Raw genomic sequence first — 20,074 nt, forward strand, 5'->3', positions numbered from 1 at the left:
TCAGATTGGCTAACATGGCAAAACAGGAGAATGATAAATGCTGAAGAGGATGTGGAAAAATTGGAACATTGTTACATTGTTGGTGGAGTTGTGAAATGATCCAGTCTGGAGAGCAATTTGGAACTATGCCCAAAGGGCTATAAAAATGTGCATACCATTTGACCCAGCAATACCACTTCTAGAGCTGTATCCCAAAGAGATCACAGAAGTGGGAAATGGACCAGTATGCACAAAAATATTTATAGCCGCTCTTTTTGTGGAGGCAAAGAATTGGAAATCAAGGGGATGCCCATCAATTGGGGAATGGCTAAATAAACTGTGGTATATAAATGTAATGGAATACTACTGTGATATAAGAAATGAGAAGCAGAGGTACTTCATGATTACCTGGAAAGGCTTATATGAACTGATGCTGAATGAGGGGAGCAGAAGCAGGAGAACATTATATACGATCACAGACACAAGGTATCTGTAAGGACTAACTTTGATAGACTTGGCTCTTCTCATCAATGCAAGATTCAAAGACAGCTCCAAAAGACTCATGATGGAAAAAGCTATGCACATCCAGAAAAAGAATTATGGAGTATGAATGTAGATTGAGGCAAACTATTTGCTCTCTTTTTTCCTTCTTTTTTGGTTTCATTTCTTATTTCTCATGATTCATTCCATTGGTTATAATTCTTCTTTACAACTGGACTATTATGTAAATAAGTTCAATGCGAAAGTATATGTAGAACCTATATAGAATTACATGCCTCTTGGGGGAGAGGGGGAAAGAGCGAGGGAGAGAAAATTTGGTACTCAAAAACTTGTGGAACTGAGTGTTATAAACTAAAAATAAAAAATAAATTCTAAAAATTCAAATAAATAATTTCTACTACATAAAGTTTAAAAGCTTTGCACAAAGAAAATCAATGTATCTAGGAAAAGAAGACAAGCTTTCCACAGCACCAAGTATTTCCACCATAAAAGCCTGATATTAAACATTGAGCTACTTCCTTAGACACTTGGCTGAGAAACTAACAAAAACATATAAAACCAGGATACTCTTCCCAAAAGACAAATGAATAATTTTAAGAATAGCAAATTGCCGACAATTATGTGGAAAATTACTGTAAATCACTGTAACAAGAGAAATCCAAACTTTGACATTTCACTTCACACACACATCAGACTGGAAGAGATGACAAATGATGAATAGATAAATTGTGGAAGATGTAGGAAGGCAGGCACACTAAGACACTGCTGGTGAAGTTGTAAGTTAATTAAATTATTCTGGAAAACTATTTAGAACTAAAAGAAAATTCACTAATTTATACAATTTTAACTGAAAAATACCAATGCCAAAATAGAACAGGGGTTTCAACAAAGATGAGGACTGAGAAGCCACTGGATGTCACACTTAAAGAGGTCTCTGGTAACCCTGAAAAAGCATTTTCAGTGAAGTGATAAGGTAAGAAGGCAAACAGCATGGGATTGAGAAGTAAGTTATAGGAGAGGAAATAGAGGCAATGAGCACTCACAGCTTGTTCTAGAAGTTTGGCAGTGAAAGAGTAAACAGATAAGACATGACAGCTTGAGGAAATAGTAAGGTCAAGGGAAGGTTTTTAATAAGAATAGGGGAGTTCTGGGTATGTCTGTAGGCAGCATAAAAAGGAACATTAGATAACAAGAAAAAATAAGTAAAAAAAAAAAAACAGGGAGAGTAATACAGTGTATTGGCAATCAAAATGGGCTCTTAGCACTTAATTCAACCAAGTGCCCTTGAAAAGTTTGGCCTTTATTTCCTTGATTAAATTAGGAGTCCTTGATGACCTCCTTGCCTCAAGGGAAAGCCTAGCTTACATGGGTTTGAGTGACATGTTTGTGACATCAGAGGCTTTTAGACCACGTGGGTTTAAGTCAAATTTTTGTGACGATTTTAGGTCACGTAGGTGAGTCACATGTGTGACTCACCCCAGGCGCTGAAAAAGATATAAAACCAGAGGTTGGCTTTCTATTTGTGGGAGCTCTGACCCACAGCAGGAGTACTGCATGACTCTGGGCCAGCCCTTGTTGAGCTCCTGGCTGAACTCAGATGTTGGTAACTATGAATTGTATTTGGTCTGTCTGTTGATGTTTATAATTTGTTTGTATTTGCTCTGAAGTTCAGGGTGCTGGCTTTTCCCCCTCAACTAAGTAAATGATATTTGTATGCTGGATTAAAGTAAGATTGTTAACCCCTTAACATTGCTTTCCTTAGTAAAGCTGATCAAAGGAACCTGGGCTTGCAGCGTTCTGTGAGCTGGTTGTTGTTGGTTCTTCACTCCCACAGCAGCTGCTAGCCAGGTAGTTGAAACATATATGATTGTAATGGATACTACTGTGCTATAAGAAATGAAAAGTAGGAGGATTTCAGAGAAACCTAGAAACACTTACATGAACTGATACATAGTGAAGTGAACAGAACCAGGAGAACACTGTACACAGTAACAGCAATACTATACAATGATCAACTGTGAACGACTTAGCTATTCTCAGCAATACAACAATCCAAGACAATTCCATGATGAAAAATGCTATTCACCTCCAGAGAAAGAACTAATGGAGTCTGAATGCAGATCAAAGCATTCTATTTTCACTTTCATTTTCTTCCTGGGTTTTTTTTTGGGGGGGAGATCTGTTTTCTTTTACAACATGACTAATATGGAAATATGTTTTGCATGATTACACATGTATAACCTATATCAAATTGCCTAATGCTTTAGGGAGGGGGGAAAGGTGGAAAGGAGAGAATTTGGAACTAAAAATTTTGAAAAATGAATGTTAAAAATTGTTTTTACTTGTAATTGCGAAAAAGAAAATATTATTCAAAGAAAAAAAATAACAAATAAGGAGGAAAAGACGATAGGAGAAGCAATTTGCTAGAGAAGATGGGAAAACATAGGACCAAAGGCATTAGTATAAGGGAAAGAAATTGTGCCTCTTCCTCAGAGACTAGAGCAAAAGAAGAGAGCACAAAGAACAGTATCAAGTTGTTGAGGAAACAATGCAAATGACCTCTATTTTTCTCAGAAAAGTATGAAACAAGGTCTTCTGCTAAGAGAGTAAAGCAAAGGTCTGAAAACAGTTGCTAGAGGAGTGTGATAGTAAAGAGAAAAGAGAAAAGGGATTACTTTGCAGTGGGAGCCAAGGGGAGATTAGAGAACCCACATTTGTAGTGGACTTAGTCCGCATGATTGTGTGACTTCCTCCACCATCATTCAGCAGCCAATGAATGAGAAGGCATATGGTGGTGTTAGAGTATGAGATTTAATAGGACAAGGTGCTGGGAGATTCAAACATGGAAAATACTATATATCTGAACTGGCTGATTATAAGTTCAGGATTGGGAAGAAAAGAAAGTAGAAGCCAGAGCAGTGGTAGCCTGGGAGAGCACTGACAGATTGCCAACCATAATACATGCCCAAGGAGTACTACAAAGGACAATATACTGGTCATAAATGATCAGAAAAGAAAAAAAACCTGCTACTATGACATGGTACTGAGGGTAAACGATAAGAGACAGCCAAGTACTAGACTGGTTTCCCTTGAAATGTTAAATGACCAATATAAAAGAAAGCCTTAAGTATGTTCAGTTGATCCTCTATAATAAATTGAGAATTTATAGAGGGAACACAAAATTGTAGATTTAGAGATAGAAGGAAACTCAGTCACATCTTAGGACAGCTAATCCCCACAGGTGAAGAAATTGAGATGTTGGGTGACTTCCCCAAAGGTCACTCAAGGTTATGTGTGTCAGAGCTAAGATTTAAGCCCATCTCCTCTGACTTAAAATTTGGTTCTTTTTCCAATGTACCACTTGCTTCCAAACATGGACACGAACTGCAAAGGATGAGCAGTTATGAATAGCTATAATCAACTTACTGACCAGCAAGAATTTATTAAGTGATTACTTTTCTGCTAAAACAACATGAACCACTGGAGGAAGGACCCAATTAGAAAAGATCATAGATCCATTGTGAAGTAAAGTATAGGTAGCATTGAGAAATCTAAATTTTCAATGGAAATGAACCTAAATTTTTTTTAATTAAGAACATGTAATTTTCTGCAAAAAAATAAAAATTATATGAAACATTCACAGAAAAAAATTGATGTCTAGATTATGTACCATTTTACCATAAAGAAAATTATCCATTATAATATTTATACATCATCATATGGGAAGGTAGCAAACTGCATATTTAATAATAACTTTTTTACACAACCAATTGGTTTAGTTTTGAGAGATAGGTAAAGATATAAAAATATTTCTTTTCACTTAATTCCCCCCCATGTAGTGACTTTTTCAGAAGACATTATTTTATAGCTAATTACTGAATAAATAGACATTGCTACAGATGGTTATAAATCTAGCTTCAGTATTATATTCTCCAACACACTGATTCAGTTCCTGTTAGCAAAATTTCCTAAGATGTTTTTAAACCTGCAAAATGATATTCAAATGTTTTGTAATGGTTCATTTGAATGGTTTTCCACGTGAGCTCAAGCAACATTCATTTATTTCATTTGTTTTAGCCTTTGTGCTAGCATTTTTGAACACATGATAGACATGAATACAAGCAATGAAAAGATGACAAAGAAATCATCTAGAAATCCTAGAATTCTAAACAAGACTTCAAGAACAAAATCCAAAGGTGATATCACATAGAAAAAAACTCTTAATAAAAAAAGTAATATCCTGATGCAGAGTATCTAGAAAAGGTCCCCAACTGAAAACATTTCCCCGAGTCCATGTCTCAGTGAAGTGGGCAGATCCACACTTCCATAATAGATCTGGGTTGTCCTGAGAATCTTCTGTTAGTCATTAATATCTTGATGCAATTCTGACACATCCTAAGTCTGATTATCTTCACTAAATACTTGTAAGAATAAGGTAACCATTTGTCTGCAGACTGGATAACTATTGGTGCCAAACCATGAACCACACTGCCAGTATACAATAATGCAGGTACCACAAAAAAGACATCCACAGTTTGTTTCAACAGGAAGAAAAACCTGATGTATAGGACAGGACATATCAGTGTATAACTGCGGCTGAACAGCTGCAAGTGCATACTGTTCTGTCTAAAGTTCCCGAAGCCCCTGTACTAGCTCTTGCTTATCGGGGTGAATGTTTTGTTTTGTAATTCTTAAACGTGTGTGTACAAATACATATATACATATATATATACATATATATATATATATATATATATATATATATATACACATACACATATATATTCTCAGTGTAGCAATGAAGGCAAAACTGATCACAACTGCCACAATGACTTGGTCACTTACTTCCTTCTATGACTGACTCATCCAGTTTCAAACTATGAATTTCAAATTGGCCACTCCATTTCCACCACCAGGAGTGACAGCCTCCTGCCCATACCATTTCCTTATACTTGGGGCACCAGAGAATCAATGAAAAAGGCCAGGGAAGGGGCTAGCCAGGATCCCCACCAGGGAAGACCAGCAGGGGTTTGGAGACAGGAACCCATCACACACCTTGGGTGGCCAGTCCATTGTGGGTCTGGACCCAGGGAAGTCAATGATCCAGCCTCTAGTTATCTACCTGTAAATTCTTTCAATAAACACCTAAATTCTCATGAGAATGAAATTAAAACAAAACATTTTTAAATTTATGTAAAGAAAAATTTTCCAAAAAGCAAATCATTTTTTTTTCCAGAGAAATAATTTGAGATCATTTTGGTAGCTAACAATAGCAATACTTGAGAGTTATACCATCATAGTATGGAAAATAAGAGGCAGTTTTTAAAACTGTATCCAATTCCAGTTAACCAATTTTAAGTAATTTTGCTAGATTGAAGAGAAACAGGCAAGATGCACCCAACAAGACAAGTCAGCCTACCTGAAAAAATCTTCCTTTCTAATTTTTCCAGATCTTTATCTCGCATTTCAAATCCTTTTAAGTTATGATGTGAAATAAGAGCTTGCTTAAAATCTTCTTTCTTGAATTTTCTTTCTTTATCTTTGTCCTTCCCTCGGTGATATTTTTCCTTCTCAGCATCCTGTTCACGATGTTTCTCTTTATTTTTTTCTCTCTCTCGTTCTTTTGTTTCTTTTCTCTTTTCTTTCTGTTTATCTCTATCCCCATAATAACCTTTCCCAGTGTCTCTAGTTATGTGGCTGTCTCTTTCCCCTGTCCTTTCTTTGCTTTTCAGTATCTCTCTTTCTTGATCTTTGTGTTTATACTCTTTGTATTCAAACAAGTCACTCATTTCTGAATCTTTGTGTGGTTTCTTTTCTCTGTGTTTCTTTTCTTCTTTTTGAGCATCTGAATGTGATGCCTAGAGTGAACAGAGAAAAGATAATACTTTATTACACTAGAAAAACACTATTTCCCCTCAAAGAATCCAAAGTATATTTGATATTAGGTAAGAATCACTATTCTCCTTCAAGAGAATAACCACATTCACCCATAAACATATGTCAGAATATATGCATTAATATATAGCCTTCATCAGTTTGTATGCTGTCTTGGGGAAGAGGGAGGGGAAGGAGGGGGAAAGATCTGGAACTCAAAATCTTATAAAATTAAATACTGAAAACTAAAAATAAAGTAAAAGAATATATGCCTTCAAATCAACTTCTTTCCCACCTCAGCAAGATGAAGGGTTAAATCAATCATTTTAGACTTCAACCATGTTTTGATTCACATTGTTTCATATGTAATATTATGGGTATTAAATAATCCTATACTGTAATTAGTAGAATACAACTAACCTATCTTGCTTAATGTTTTTATAAACTCCTCTCCCCAAACCCCTTCCTGCCTGCTCATCTTGCCTCCCAAGGGGACAAAGCTTGGGCCCTCTTTTTGATACCACTCTCAAAATTTTTACCTCCTTATTGCAGCTTTTAGGTTCTATCAATGGTGGCAACAACAGGTGCTGACACTATGACAAAAAAACAATCCCTGGTCTGGTTCTGGAAGTTCCTCTCCACTTTCTGTTTCATGAAATACAAACAAATGATGTGGCCATAAGACTTGTATAAACCAAGTTAGTAGGCAACCAATAGGAATCTGCTAGTAGCTCTGGGAATCCTGGTTACAGATTCTGAGGGAGAAGCCCTTGAAAGAAGTCTATTTCTATCCTTCTGTTACTGTTTAATTTCAGTCATGTCCAACTCTCCATGAGCCCATTTAGGGTTTTCTTGGCAAAGATACTGGAATGGTTTGCCACTTCCTTCTCCAGCTCATTTTACAGATGAGGAAAGTGAGGCCAACAGGGTTAAGTTACTTGCCCAAGGTCAACAGCTAGTAAGTGTCTGAGGTCACATTTGAACTCAGGCCTCCCTGACGCCAGGCCTGGTGCTTTATCCACTGTGTCACCTCCCTAAGTGATATGCCATCCTCCACTAGCTCCACCCTACTCTCAAAAACACCTAATAGAAACTAGAGAGTGTACGATATACTTTACTACTACAATAAATGTCAGTAGGTTTGCTACTGGCTATGAATTATTGAATTATTATATGAATTACCAGCTATAAATAAAAAGAACTCACCCAATAATATGGGATCTGAAAGTCCCTACTATCATGACCCCTGCAGCAGACCCATTCTCAGCCCCATGCTTTTTACCCTATTGCTATAACTGTGGGTAGTCATCCAAGAGACATCCAATTTAAATATATAATTAATATAGAATATGTATTAATGAGCCAAGTAAAGTTATCAGTAAAAAAAATAATTCAAAAACTAAATGAACCTTCATTTAAATCTTTGAAACATTACCCGAAGGTATTTCTTGAGGTCATCAGTTCTCCAAGTGTCATCTTTGGTTCTTCTCTGAAAAGAAAAACAAAGTAACATTGTACAAGGGAATTAGAATGAGTCATTTTGATAATGCTTCAGTTTACATATTTTCCTCTATCTCATTTATATTTTTAGAAATTAATACTGTTGAGTCTTATTCAAAAAAGTGCATACAGGATATGTATCAGAGAGAATCCTCAAAAAAATAACATAACCTTGCTATTCTGAGGAATAATTTGGAACTATGCCCAAATGGCTATAAAACTGTGATTCCCTTTGACCCAGCAATACTACTGCTACTAGGTCTGTATCCCAAAAGAGACTAAAAAAAAAACAAACAAAAAAGGAAAATGACCTATACTTACAAAAATATTTATAGCAGCCCTTTTTGTGGTGGCAATGAATTGGAAATTGAGGGAATGCCCATCAATTGGAGAACTAACAAGTTGTGGTATATAATTCTGATGGAATATTCTTGCACTATAAGAAACAACAAGCAGGAGGGTTTCGGAAAAAATCTGCAAAGACTTACAGGAACTGACGCAAAGCGAAGTGAGCAGAACCAGGAGAACATTGTACAGAGTAGCAGCAATACTGTATGATGATCAGCTATGAATGACAACTATTCTAAGCAATACAATGATTCAGAAAATTCCTAAGGACTCGTGATAAAAAATGCTATCCACCTCCAGAGAAAGAACTGATGGAGTCTGAATGAGGATCAAAGCTTTTTTAAATTTTATTTTTCTTGGGTTTTTTATTTTTGGTCTATGTTTTCTTTCACAATATGGCTAATATGGAAATGTGTTTTGCATTGACTGCATATGTTGTGTTTGTCCGTTTTCAAAGAGGACCATGGCCTCAGGGAAATGAGGATAAGACTTGCAGTTGATTTTGATTTGAGTGAGGGAGGGCTGTGAAAGGTTACCAGCCTCAGGCCTTCTCAAGGAGGGGGTGGGGAGGAAGGGAGAGAATTTAGAACTCAAATTTTTATTTTTAGTAAATAGTATCTTATTTTTTCCACATTTTTTCAACATTCAACATTCATTTTTATAGGATTTTGAGTTCCATATTTTTTTCCCTCCCTCTCTACCCAGGATGGCAAGCAATCTGAGCTAGGCTATACATGTACAATCGTTAAACATATTTCCACATTAGTAGTGTAGTGAAAGAAATAACAAAACAAAAGGGGAAAGCCATGAAAAACAACAAACAGAAAAAAGTTAAAATAGTATGCTTCAATCTGCATTCAGACTCCACAGTTCTTTCTCTGGATGTGGATATCAAGAGAGTCCTGGAATCATCTTCGATAACTGTATTTCTGAAAAGAGCCAAGTCTATCATAGTTGATCATTGCAAAATGTTGCTGTTACTGCGTACAATGTTCTCCTAGATCTGCTCACTTCACTTAGCATCAGTTCATGTAAGTCTTTCCAGGTTTTCTGAAGTCAGGTGCTTATCATTTCTTATAGCACAATAATATTCCATCACAATTATATACCACAACTTGTTCAGCCATTCCCCAATTGATGGGCATTCTCTCAATTTCCAATTCTTTGCCACCACAAAAAGAGCTGCTATAAGTATTTTTGTACATGTAGGTCCTTTACCCCTTTTTATGATCTCTTTGGGATACAGATTTAGTACTGGTATTGCTGGATCAAAGGGTATGAAGTTTGAAAAATTGCTCTCCAGAATGGTTGGAACTGTTCATGACTCCACCGACAATGGAACAGTGGAACTCAAAGTTTCCAAAAACAAATGTTAAAAATTGTTTTCTACATGCTATTGGAAAAAATATATTTAAAAAATTTTAAGTACCTACTAAGTCGAAGCCATTGAGCTCTATTAGTGCAGCAATTTGTTTGCTACTGATTAAATATCTCATATTATGAGTATCAACAGTTAAACTGATATTTTTAGATCATAAAAAATGGTGAGGTTCTTAATACCTTCTGCACCCCGTTCTGCTACTTTGCCACCATCACTATGAAATCAAGCATAGAACGAAGGCCCAAATTGTATTTTATCTAGTTTATGTGTCACCATAGCCCTTACCTTGTGGTCAAATTTCTGTTGATGTACCTTTGCATCTGTAAACTGGTCTTTAAAGGTAGTTGGTCACTTCAAGCATACTCAACTCCTCTAATGATTTAGGGATATATATATATATATATATATACACACACAAAAGACTTCTATAAGTCTATATATTATATCACATAAACAATTGTGTGTGTATATGTATTATAGTTATATAGTCATATAAACTATTATACTACAAGTATATTATGTGTGTGTATATATATGCATATATATGTAGATATATATATGCATATATATATATATATAAAAATATAATGTGAGACTGCAAGCTCCTTGAGGGCAAGGAAAGTCTTCTCCTTTAGATTTGTATCCCCAGGACCAGGCTTGGCTTATATTTCTTCATCCATTCTCCCTTCACCCAAAATGCCCCAATAAAATCCATTCTCCACACTGCTGCTGAAGTGATTTTTCTACATTCTAAATCTAACCATGTCACTCCCTTACTCAATAAACTCCACTGATTTCCAATCTCCTCTGGAGCAAATATAAACTCCTATCTCTGCTACTTAAAGCCCTTCACCATGTGGCCCCAACTTGCCCTTCCAGCCTTACTGTACCTTCTTCCCCTTGCACCCACTATAGTTAGTCACAGTGACCTTCTTAGTTTTTTCTTAAGTAATACTTGATGTCCTGTTTCCACAGCTTCCATACTCTGCCCCACATCACTGGAAATCTCTTCGTCTTCACCACTGCATCTTGAAACCCTTAGCTTCCTTTCAAGCCTCAACTCAACAGCCACTTTCTAGAAGGAGCTTTTCCTGACCTCCTCAGTTGCTAATGCCTTTTTCAGGTGCAAGTGCCAATAACTTTTATGCATACAACCTATATACGTACAAGTTTTACTTAATAAAATATAAACTCTTTTTGGGCAAGGACTATTTCATTCTTGTATCATGCATTCTGTATTCCTAGAACTTAGCACAGTGCCTAGCACATAGCGGGCACTTCATAAATGCTTGGTGATTAATTGGTCATGTCATTCATCTGAAAACCAACTTTATTTATATGAATGATAGTTAAAATTACATAAAGCTAAAAACATTAAAGCTTGAAAACTGCATAAACTCATAACTTTTAGAAACTTTCACCATAAAAATCTTTCTAACGTCTTCATTAAGTCATACATTTTCTCTTTATTTAAGAGAGAAAAAAGCACATCATTAATAAGTCTAGATGACATTTCATGTTACTAATGACCCCTGGGCTGTATCCTGAAAAGTTAATGACAAACTTACAACTGAAAACCTAATGCAAGTACTCTTTAAAAGAGAAGAAATACCTAACCCTGAGGATAATGCTGCGTTTAAATTTTTATTTTTTAATGCTATATTTAAAATAAGCCTCCAGCTAGAGATATAGAAATAACACAAATGTAACTGACTTGATGGATTATATCTGTGGGTTCCAGAAAGAGAATAACTAGGGAGACAAGAACTAAACAACATATCTTGAAGGCCATCAATTTCTATAGGGAATATCATACTTTAATCCCTAAACTACAATCTAGAGAAAAGCAAAAGTATAAGAAATCTCCATTTATATGAGAGAAATGATACAAACTTATAACACCCAGAGCCATTCCCCAATAGATAAATAAGCAAAGCATATCAATAGCTTTCAAAAGAAGAGATACAAGCTATAAGTGACCACAGGAAAACATGTCCTGAAACATAAATAGCAAGAGAAATGCAAATTAGAGCTGAAGTTTCACCTCACATCACAGTAACTGACTGACCAAGAAAGCCAAAGATGGAAATAGCTGTGGGTGTTGGAAAGGTTATAGGAACATAGGTACATGAATGCTTGCTTGGTAGAGGTATGAAGTGGTCAAGCTATTCTGGATTTCATTTTGGAATTATTCAAGCAAAGAGACTAAATGATTCAGACCCTTTTGACAGAACAATCCCACTAATGAACATATATTTAGTCCAAGGAAATCAAAGACAGAAACAAAGGTCTGATATATAACAAAATGTTCACAGCAGTACTCTGTGCAGGAGGCAGTGGAGTAGTGTAGTAAATAGAGTACCAGGTCTCAAGTCAGGAAGACCTGAATTCAATGTCAGCCTCCGGAACTTATTAGCTGTTTGACTCTGGGCAAATCACTTAACCACTGTCTTCTGAGATTTCCTGATCTATACAACAGAGATAACAAGAGCACCTACCTCCCAGGGATGTTATGAGGATCAAATGGGATTATATTTGTCAAGTGTTTAGCACAGTGACTGGCACTTAATAAATGCTTGTTACCTTTCCTTTTTGTAGAAGTAAATAGAAACAAAGTAGGTTCCCTTCAGTTGGGAAATGAAAAAACCATAGTATATGAATGTAATGGGATAGTCTTGTATGGCAAGAAATTGCAAATATAAGGAATTTGGAGAAATGAGAGGACTTGCGTGAACTAAGACGCAAAGCAAAATAAGCAGAACCAAGAGAACAATGACTACAATGAAAAAAAAATGAGACTCGCTCAAAGAAGTTGAACTCTTCAGTAAAGGTAAAAACCAGTGAAGTCTGTGGAAAAGAAATCATAAAACATCTCCTTCAAGGCAAAGAAGTGGAAGACTAGTAGGACAAAATACTATATATACTGTCATTGTAGCCGATGTTTTTGCTGAGTTCTTTTTCTTTGTCACAAGGAAAATTCCAGCCTGAGTGTGTATGTTGGGGGGAGGTGGGAGGGAATTGAAGAAAACTGGGATGTCATAAGAAAAGATATCCAAAAAAATCTTTCCCTGGGCAAACACACATTGTTGTGAATTATAATTTCAACACAATAACATGAGAACAAAGCTATCATCCTAAAGAATCAGAGAGATGTAATGAGGAAATGAAGGTCATAGGAAGGAGCCCATCATTAATCAATAGGACAAGAAAACTGTCTAATAACAACATCAAATTATCATACAGTAAAGTTGATAAATGAAAGACACAGTATGTAAATTAAGTTTCTTCAAGGATTCATGCTTTATCAGTGGGGATATTTTTCAACCAATATGGATCACAGTCTCTTTATCTCTTAGAAGAAAATCATTATGAGATAGTAGGGCCAAAAGAAAATGGTAGACAATCTTCTAGTGATGAAGCCCTCTGGATTTAGCTAGACCAGTAGTCTTCAAATTTTTTCCTCTCAGGACCTTTTTACACTCTTAAAAAATATTAAGAACCCCCCTACCACCACCTAAGAGCTTATATTTATAAGGGGTTACATGTATTGACACTTACTAAATAGAAATTAACATAGATAAATTTTAAAGATGTATTTATTAAATAACTCAATAATAAACCTATTACATGTTAACATAACATTTTTGTGAAAAATAACCATATTTTCCCAAACAAAAAAAATTAGTAAGAAAACTGGTACTGTTTTACTATTTTTGCCTATTTTTAAAATTTCTGAACTAAGACAGCTAGATTTTCATTTCTGCTTCTATATTCAATCTCTTACAATATACTATTTTAATCACAATATGTGAAGAAAATCTAGCCTCACATAGATAATGTAGTTGGAAAAGGGAGGACTATTTCAGTAGGCAAATAACATCTTGATATTATTATGAAAATTCTTTCAACCTTGGGGATCCTTTGAAAATGTATGAGGGGCAGCTAGGTGGTGCAGTGAGTAGAGCAGTGGCCCTGGAGTCAGGAGGACCTGAGTTCAAATGCGACCTCAAACACTTGACACATGTACTAGCTGTGTGACCTTGGGCAAGTTACTTAACCCCAATTGCCCTGCCTTCCCCCCTCTAAAAATTTTTTTAAAAAAAGAAAATGTATGGACCACACTTTGAGAATCTCTGAGCTAGACTGTTCATCAATACATGGCATCTATAAAGCCCTCCTACCTTTATAGGGGGCCTGCCAGAGCTAGTGATTGGCATAGTTTTCAAAGACCCAGGGTTAATACCTCACCAAGAAGATTTGCTGAAAATGGCATCAAGGTCAGCTACCGTACTGACAATAAATTATTTAACTTGAAAAGACTACAAACTAAGACTAAAGTTAAGGGAGAGTTGGTGCTGACTTTTTGTTCACAAATGATTGTGCCTCAATGTAGCCTCTGCAGCCGAGATGCAATACAGCATGGATTGATCCTCTGCTGCTTGTGCTAATTTTCGCCTGACAACCAACACCAAGAAAACAGTGGTTCACTACCAGCCAGCACCACGCCATCCATACATGGAACTACTGGTTACACAACATACGGAAAAGTTTTGAATGCTGTGGATAAGTTCCCTTATCTTAGCAATATACTTTACAGGAACGTACAGATATGATGAAGTTGACACACAAATTGTCAGAGCTAGCTCGGTGTTTGGGAAGCTCTCTGAAAGGAGAGAAGAGGTATTAGACTGCCTACCAAACCGGAGGTCTACAGAGCCATTGTTGTATGTCTGTGAAAACTGGCTGGTATACCAGCACCATGCCAGGAAACTGAACCCCTTCCATTTGAATTGTCTTAGGAAGGTTCTGAAGATCACCTGGCATAATAAAGTACTAGACACTGAAGTCCTTTCTCAAGCTGTACTGGCAAGCATTCAAACTCTGCAGAGAGAGCAACTCCATGGGCCTGCCAAGTTGTTTGAATGCCATATATGCATCTACCTAAAAGTTTATGGAGAACTCACACAAGGCAGAAGCTCACATGGTGGACAGAAGAAGAGATACAAGGATACTTTCAAGGTCTCTCTGAAGAACTCTGGAATCCACTGCGTGACATGAGAGACACTGGCACTGGATCATTCAGCACGGTGTGCCAGCATCAAAGGAAGCATTAGGCTCTATGAGCAAAGCGAATTGGCAATAGCTTAAAAGAAATATGAGACGCACAAATTTAGAGACATCTCCCTCCCAAAAGTATATGTGGACTATTTGTACCTGAGCTGTAGCAGAGCCTTCAGAGCTCATATTGGTACAATCAGCCACAGTCAGACACACTCTGCATTGTCCCTGACATCGTGATGACACTTTGGTCCTCTTCGATTACAGAGGACACCACCAACAGAGCTAGTCACTGGCACAGCATTCAAAGAACTGGGTCAACTCCCTACCAAGAAGATTTATCAAAATAGAACTGCAGTGGAGAATAAATTAATAGGTAAATATTTTCAACCAAGCACTCGAGTTGTCATCTGTATTTTACAAGACTAGAAATTCAGTGAAGAGATGAGTCTTATCTAAATTCTGTATTTTCCCTACTGCTTAACAGTGTTCTACACCCAAAAAGTACCAGTTTAATGGAAAGAATGAATGAAAAAAGCATTTATTAAGCTCTTACTGTCTACAAAGCACTGAGTTAAAAAAACTAGGAATACAAATAGAAAAATAGAGACAGTCCCTGCTACCTAGGAACTCACATTTTAATAGGGAGACACAGCACATACGGGTTTTAACTTCAAGTCAGAATTAAGTTAAAATTAATAATAACAATAACAGCTAACATTTATAAAGAATGTTTTCAATTGTCTTACTTGATCCAGATGACAACCCTGGGAGTTAGGCGCTATTACTATTCCCAGTTTAGTGTTGAGAAAACTAAAGCAAAAAGATTAAGTGACTTGTCCAGGATCAAAACCCACAAGCTAGTTGTATCTGAGGCCATCATCACTCTGTAAAATAGGTACTGTAGGTATTACTGTCTATATCATGCTGTCTATATATACAATATTATTGTCTATAGTCTATATCTGCAGGTATATATTGTCTCAGAGAAAGCTGAGGTTCAGAGAAGTTTTGAGTTGCCTATGGTCACACACAGCTCATATTAAAGTGCACGATTTAAAGTCAGGTCTCTCCTGACTTCACATCAAGGGCTCTTTACTCTGTACCAAGCAACCTCATATGTAATTAAGCTAATCTTATAAAAAAAATAATACATGAAGCACCTAAGTTTAAGATGTGCTAAGCACATATAAACAAAGTAACTCTCAAACTGAAAACCCTGGTAGGTCATTACTGTAATCATCACAATGATTCTCTTGCAATCATTCTGGCTGCCGACCTCACCCCTCAACAGAAACTGCTCTCTCCAAAATAACTAATAATCCCAACTGGCAAATCTAATGCTCACCCCCACCCCCACCACTGTCCCCAACCTTCTTGACCTATCTGCTATATTTGACTCTGGGGCCTCACTTCTCCTTCTACTCTCTCCTCTCTGGATTTTCACATCACTTCTTTTTCAAGGTTCTTAGCTGTCTGGCTGATCCTTGGCTGGCTTATTATTCCCATTGGGAGTTCTCACAGTGATTTTTCTCCAAGTTTCTGTCCTGAGACTATTTCTCTACCCCCTCTAAATTTTCTTTCTCTTTAGCTCTTAAAGCCCTAAACAAGCTCATATGAATTATTCTACATACACCTATAGCTTTATATAAGCCTCTACATTTTTTTAGTCAGTATGAGTATGGAATAGAGCTCTAAAGGTAGAGTATTTTGATAAAGTGTACACTCAGTTTGAATGCTGATAAGCCATTTACAAGTCTAGATAGAAATGTGTCCTTTCTTATTACCATTCCATAAACCTAACAGGTGACACAGCTGAATCAACTGAAACTTCAGCATGGATATAACAAACAAATAAACAAATAACTGGATGAATAAACAAATAAATTGAAAAAATTAATAATAAAATTTGAAATTCAAAAAACAAAAGTCCTATGCAACTTCTCCCAAACCTCTCTTTCTAGCGTCATTGGATATTCCTCGTTCCTCCACCATGCACAACCAGACTCGTCTTTGCTCATGGTTTCTTACACTATTTTCCAATATTACTTGCTGTTACACTAGCAATCGTGCATGCCTCCTTCCCTTGGCATCACAGAATCCCTATTTTCTTCAAGAAACAACTCAAGCACTACCTTCTACGTGGAACATTTATTGATCCATTCCCCCCCCATGCCACACACACACACACACATGCTGGTGTACTTCCTCTCAAACCACCCAGTATTTAATTACTTTGTGTTTCCTTGGATTTACTCTCTCTATACTTACTGTGTATACTTACATGTACTTGTCTCTCCTGTTACAATGTAAAATCCTCAAAGAACAAGATGGATTTTTTTATTTTCTTTTTTAAAATATTATTTTTTACATTCTTCTTTTTAAAAATTTTTTGAGTTCCAAATTCTCTCCCTCTAGCCCCTCCCCCACCCACCGAGATGTCAAGCAATTTATCAATTATACATGTAAAATCATGAAAAATATATTTCCATATTAGCCACATCACCAAAAAATGCAAGAAAAATAAAGAGAGAAAATCGGAAGTCAATTTGCGCTCAGGATTGGGTTTTGTTTGTTTTTTTTCTTCCATCTTATTTTGTGTCCCCAGAACCTAGCACAGAGCCTGACAAGACAGTGGCCACAATAAATGCTTGAAACTTAGTGACTGATAAGGGTTTCTCAATATTTGTTATCTAGTAGGGTGTGGATGGTCCAGCAGATAGGAGTATACAAATCAGAAACCTGGGTTAGAATGCTGCCTCTGACAGTTTCTTGACCATGGCCAAAATAATTTCGTTTCTCTAAGCGTGTTTGGGGGTTAATAATATTTATGGTAACTATCTCCCAGGGGTGTACTTGTGCTAATTCACACAAAGCACTTTGCAAACCTTCAAGTGTCACCTAAATGCTTGCTGCTCTGCTTTATAAACTCAAGAATCTGCCTTCCAACAAAATACCACATCTTTTGGAAAACGCACAGGAACGGGCTTTGGATGCACGTTAATCAAACTGGATACAGAAGAGCAGAAAACGAACTTGTCCCACCCCTTCAAAACAAAAACTTTTTGGACAACGAGGAAAGGCTGAGATCTCCTCCAACTAATGCAGAAGCAGGGCTACCACCGTCCTAGGAGGCAGACGAAATGGCTGAAGGGGTTGGGGTGGGAAATATCTTTTTTTTTCTTTTTTGGGAGGGAAGGATGATTTCCACGTAAAAAAATGAGTGACTCCATCCATATCCTTCCCCAATCCACCTCTCTGCACCCAACTCACTTTTAAAGCAGCTTCTCCTAGGGGTGAAGTTGCTAACACGTGAGAGGCACAGGCAGCTCCGTTTTTAACCGCTTTCCTCGGAGCGAGGGTCAGGAAAGAAGGGGCAAGGCCAGTGGGCAGAAGAAGAACCGCCGGGCCCGAATGGCCCTCGGAAGGAGGCCCTGAAGGGCTCTCCCAGATGGGCCCCGACCCCCTCCCCGCACTAACCTTTCCTGACTCCATCTTTTTCCTCAGACCCACACCTCGTTTTCTCCCCCTTTCAGGGAGGACAAAGAATTCCGTGGCGTGGACCCAGAAGAGGAGAAACTCCAGGAAAGACACGCCTAGGCCTGTAGTAGATGCCGCTCAGCTGCAACCCAGGCGCCTGCGCTGAGGCCACTCTGAGGGGCCCCGGCGCGCGTCCCCTTTCTCCCTAGCAACGGCCAGGCAGAAGCAGGAGACGGCCGAGCAAGCGATCGATCTAGTTCACCCTCTCCACTCCCACCTCCACCCCAGTCCAACCTCTCTCCTCTAGCCACCAACCGGAGAGGGGTCGATTCTCTCTGCTCTGAGGGCTTGATGGGCTGAAAGGGCTATGGCCTCTTTGCGAGGTTTTTTGCTGAGAGTTTGCAAATCCTTGGAGGAGTAGGTCTATCTCTCTCTACTCCACCCAGTGAAACGCTGCCCAGACATGGGAAATACAGCGGGAAGGGAACTAAGAATGAACCTTTAGGGATTAGAGGAATAAGAGGATCTGGTGCTAGTTTTAGTTCTTAATCTCCCGGCAGTCAGAATTTGGATGTCAGTTTATCTTGTATGAAATTCCTTACACAATTCCCCTTTCACCTCGAAATGCCAGAAACTAGCGCTCCTGTTTTTGAGTCAGTCACTGTTGAGTAATGAAGTAGGAGGCAGAAAACTGACCTGTTCTCTAGTCTTGGTTCTGCCACGTCCTAGACCAACTTTGTTATCTTTTTAAGTGTGAAGTTGGTGAAGTCTCTAAACTTCTTTGAATTTCAGTTTCCACATCTTAGAATAGAGAACTTTGAGAATTATGCTCTACCATTCACAGGTTATTGTGAAGACAAAATGAAATGGATATGTGAAAGAATGCCTTTATGAGCCTCTAAACCAGAATCAAATCTTGATCATGACAATTTCTCCCGAGGTTCCTTATGGAAGCAAAATGATTGAAAAAAATGCCATGCAGCTAATCCACCAATAAAGCTTGCCAGCTCCTGAAATGAAAGCTGGTTTGCAAGGACTAATAAAAATGACATGTCTAAAAAATTAATGTCTAAAATGTACTGTTGAAATATCTCAGCCCTTTGTGGAATAAAACAAATGACCTCATAAATTCAATGTGAGCTATTATCAACGTTCTAAATAATTAACTACTAGGATTTATAAATTTTAAAAAGAAAGCTGAACTATAGACCTTCTAACTTTTCCACTAATGGATAATATGTTTAGCCACATTTCTGGAAAATTCATTTTTAATTTATTCATATATGCACACACATATAATCACATAGGTATGCTGCCTTCACATAAAAATTTTCACAAAGGGAAGAATCTAAAATCATGTCTTGGACAGTAAAAAGGATCCATTCTCTAATGATGCAGACTTGGCCTGAAAGGTAGTAGGGAGGACAGAATCAACATTCAATGAAACCTTCTTGCTGGCAGCAGGTCACAAAAATCAAGGTCATGCTGTCACTGGCTTGGCAATATCAATGACATTTTCAAGGGAAATATATAGAGAAAGCTTTAATGTCCTCTCTGTATTCAGTGACCTGGACTGGATCTTCCTAAAATCAAAGGCAAGAGAACAGTTATGGTCCTATACAAAGGGCCCTAGCTTGGAAGCAAAATGACCTGAGTTCTGGTATGTGACTTTCTGTGTGATGTTAAACAAGCCCCTTCCCCTTCTAGACTTCAATTTCCTCATGTATAATATTAAAGGATTAGACTAGATGACTTTTGAAATCCTTTCTAACCTAATGGAAAGAGGGAATAAAAAGAGGGTAGGGGTTGGGGGAAGAAAACTTAGATCTAGATTTAGGTTTCTCTCTTCTGTCTTCAAGGTCCTGTTAGAAGATTCAAAGAAATTAAGTGATTTCCTCCAGTTCACATAAGCAAATGTCTAGCAAATGGCAGAACCAAGTCAACTATTGACTC

The 20,074-nt window shown here is 37.4% G+C and overlaps 1 protein-coding gene and 1 pseudogene across 1 annotated transcript in view; both read right to left on the reverse strand.

Moving 5' to 3' along the window:
- DYNC2I1 (dynein 2 intermediate chain 1) overlaps window positions 1-18,296 on the reverse strand; it is a 90,894-nt gene extending 72,598 nt beyond the window's left edge. Inside the window, exons 1-3 of the mRNA XM_036761963.1 lie at window positions 18,122-18,296; window positions 7,790-7,843; window positions 5,900-6,338 (exon numbers count right to left, since the gene is read on the reverse strand). Coding sequence (XP_036617858.1) covers window positions 5,900-6,338; window positions 7,790-7,843; window positions 18,122-18,136 — 508 coding nt within the window. The 5' untranslated portion in view covers window positions 18,137-18,296. The remainder of the gene's footprint in view (window positions 1-5,899; window positions 6,339-7,789; window positions 7,844-18,121) is intronic.
- LOC118850056 lies at window positions 4,540-5,422 on the reverse strand (annotated as a pseudogene).
- Window positions 18,297-20,074: the final 1,778 nt, after the last annotated feature.

Source organism: Trichosurus vulpecula, chromosome 5 (genome assembly GCF_011100635.1).
Source record: "Trichosurus vulpecula isolate mTriVul1 chromosome 5, mTriVul1.pri, whole genome shotgun sequence".
NCBI classification, from domain to species: Eukaryota; Metazoa; Chordata; class Mammalia; order Diprotodontia; family Phalangeridae; genus Trichosurus; species Trichosurus vulpecula.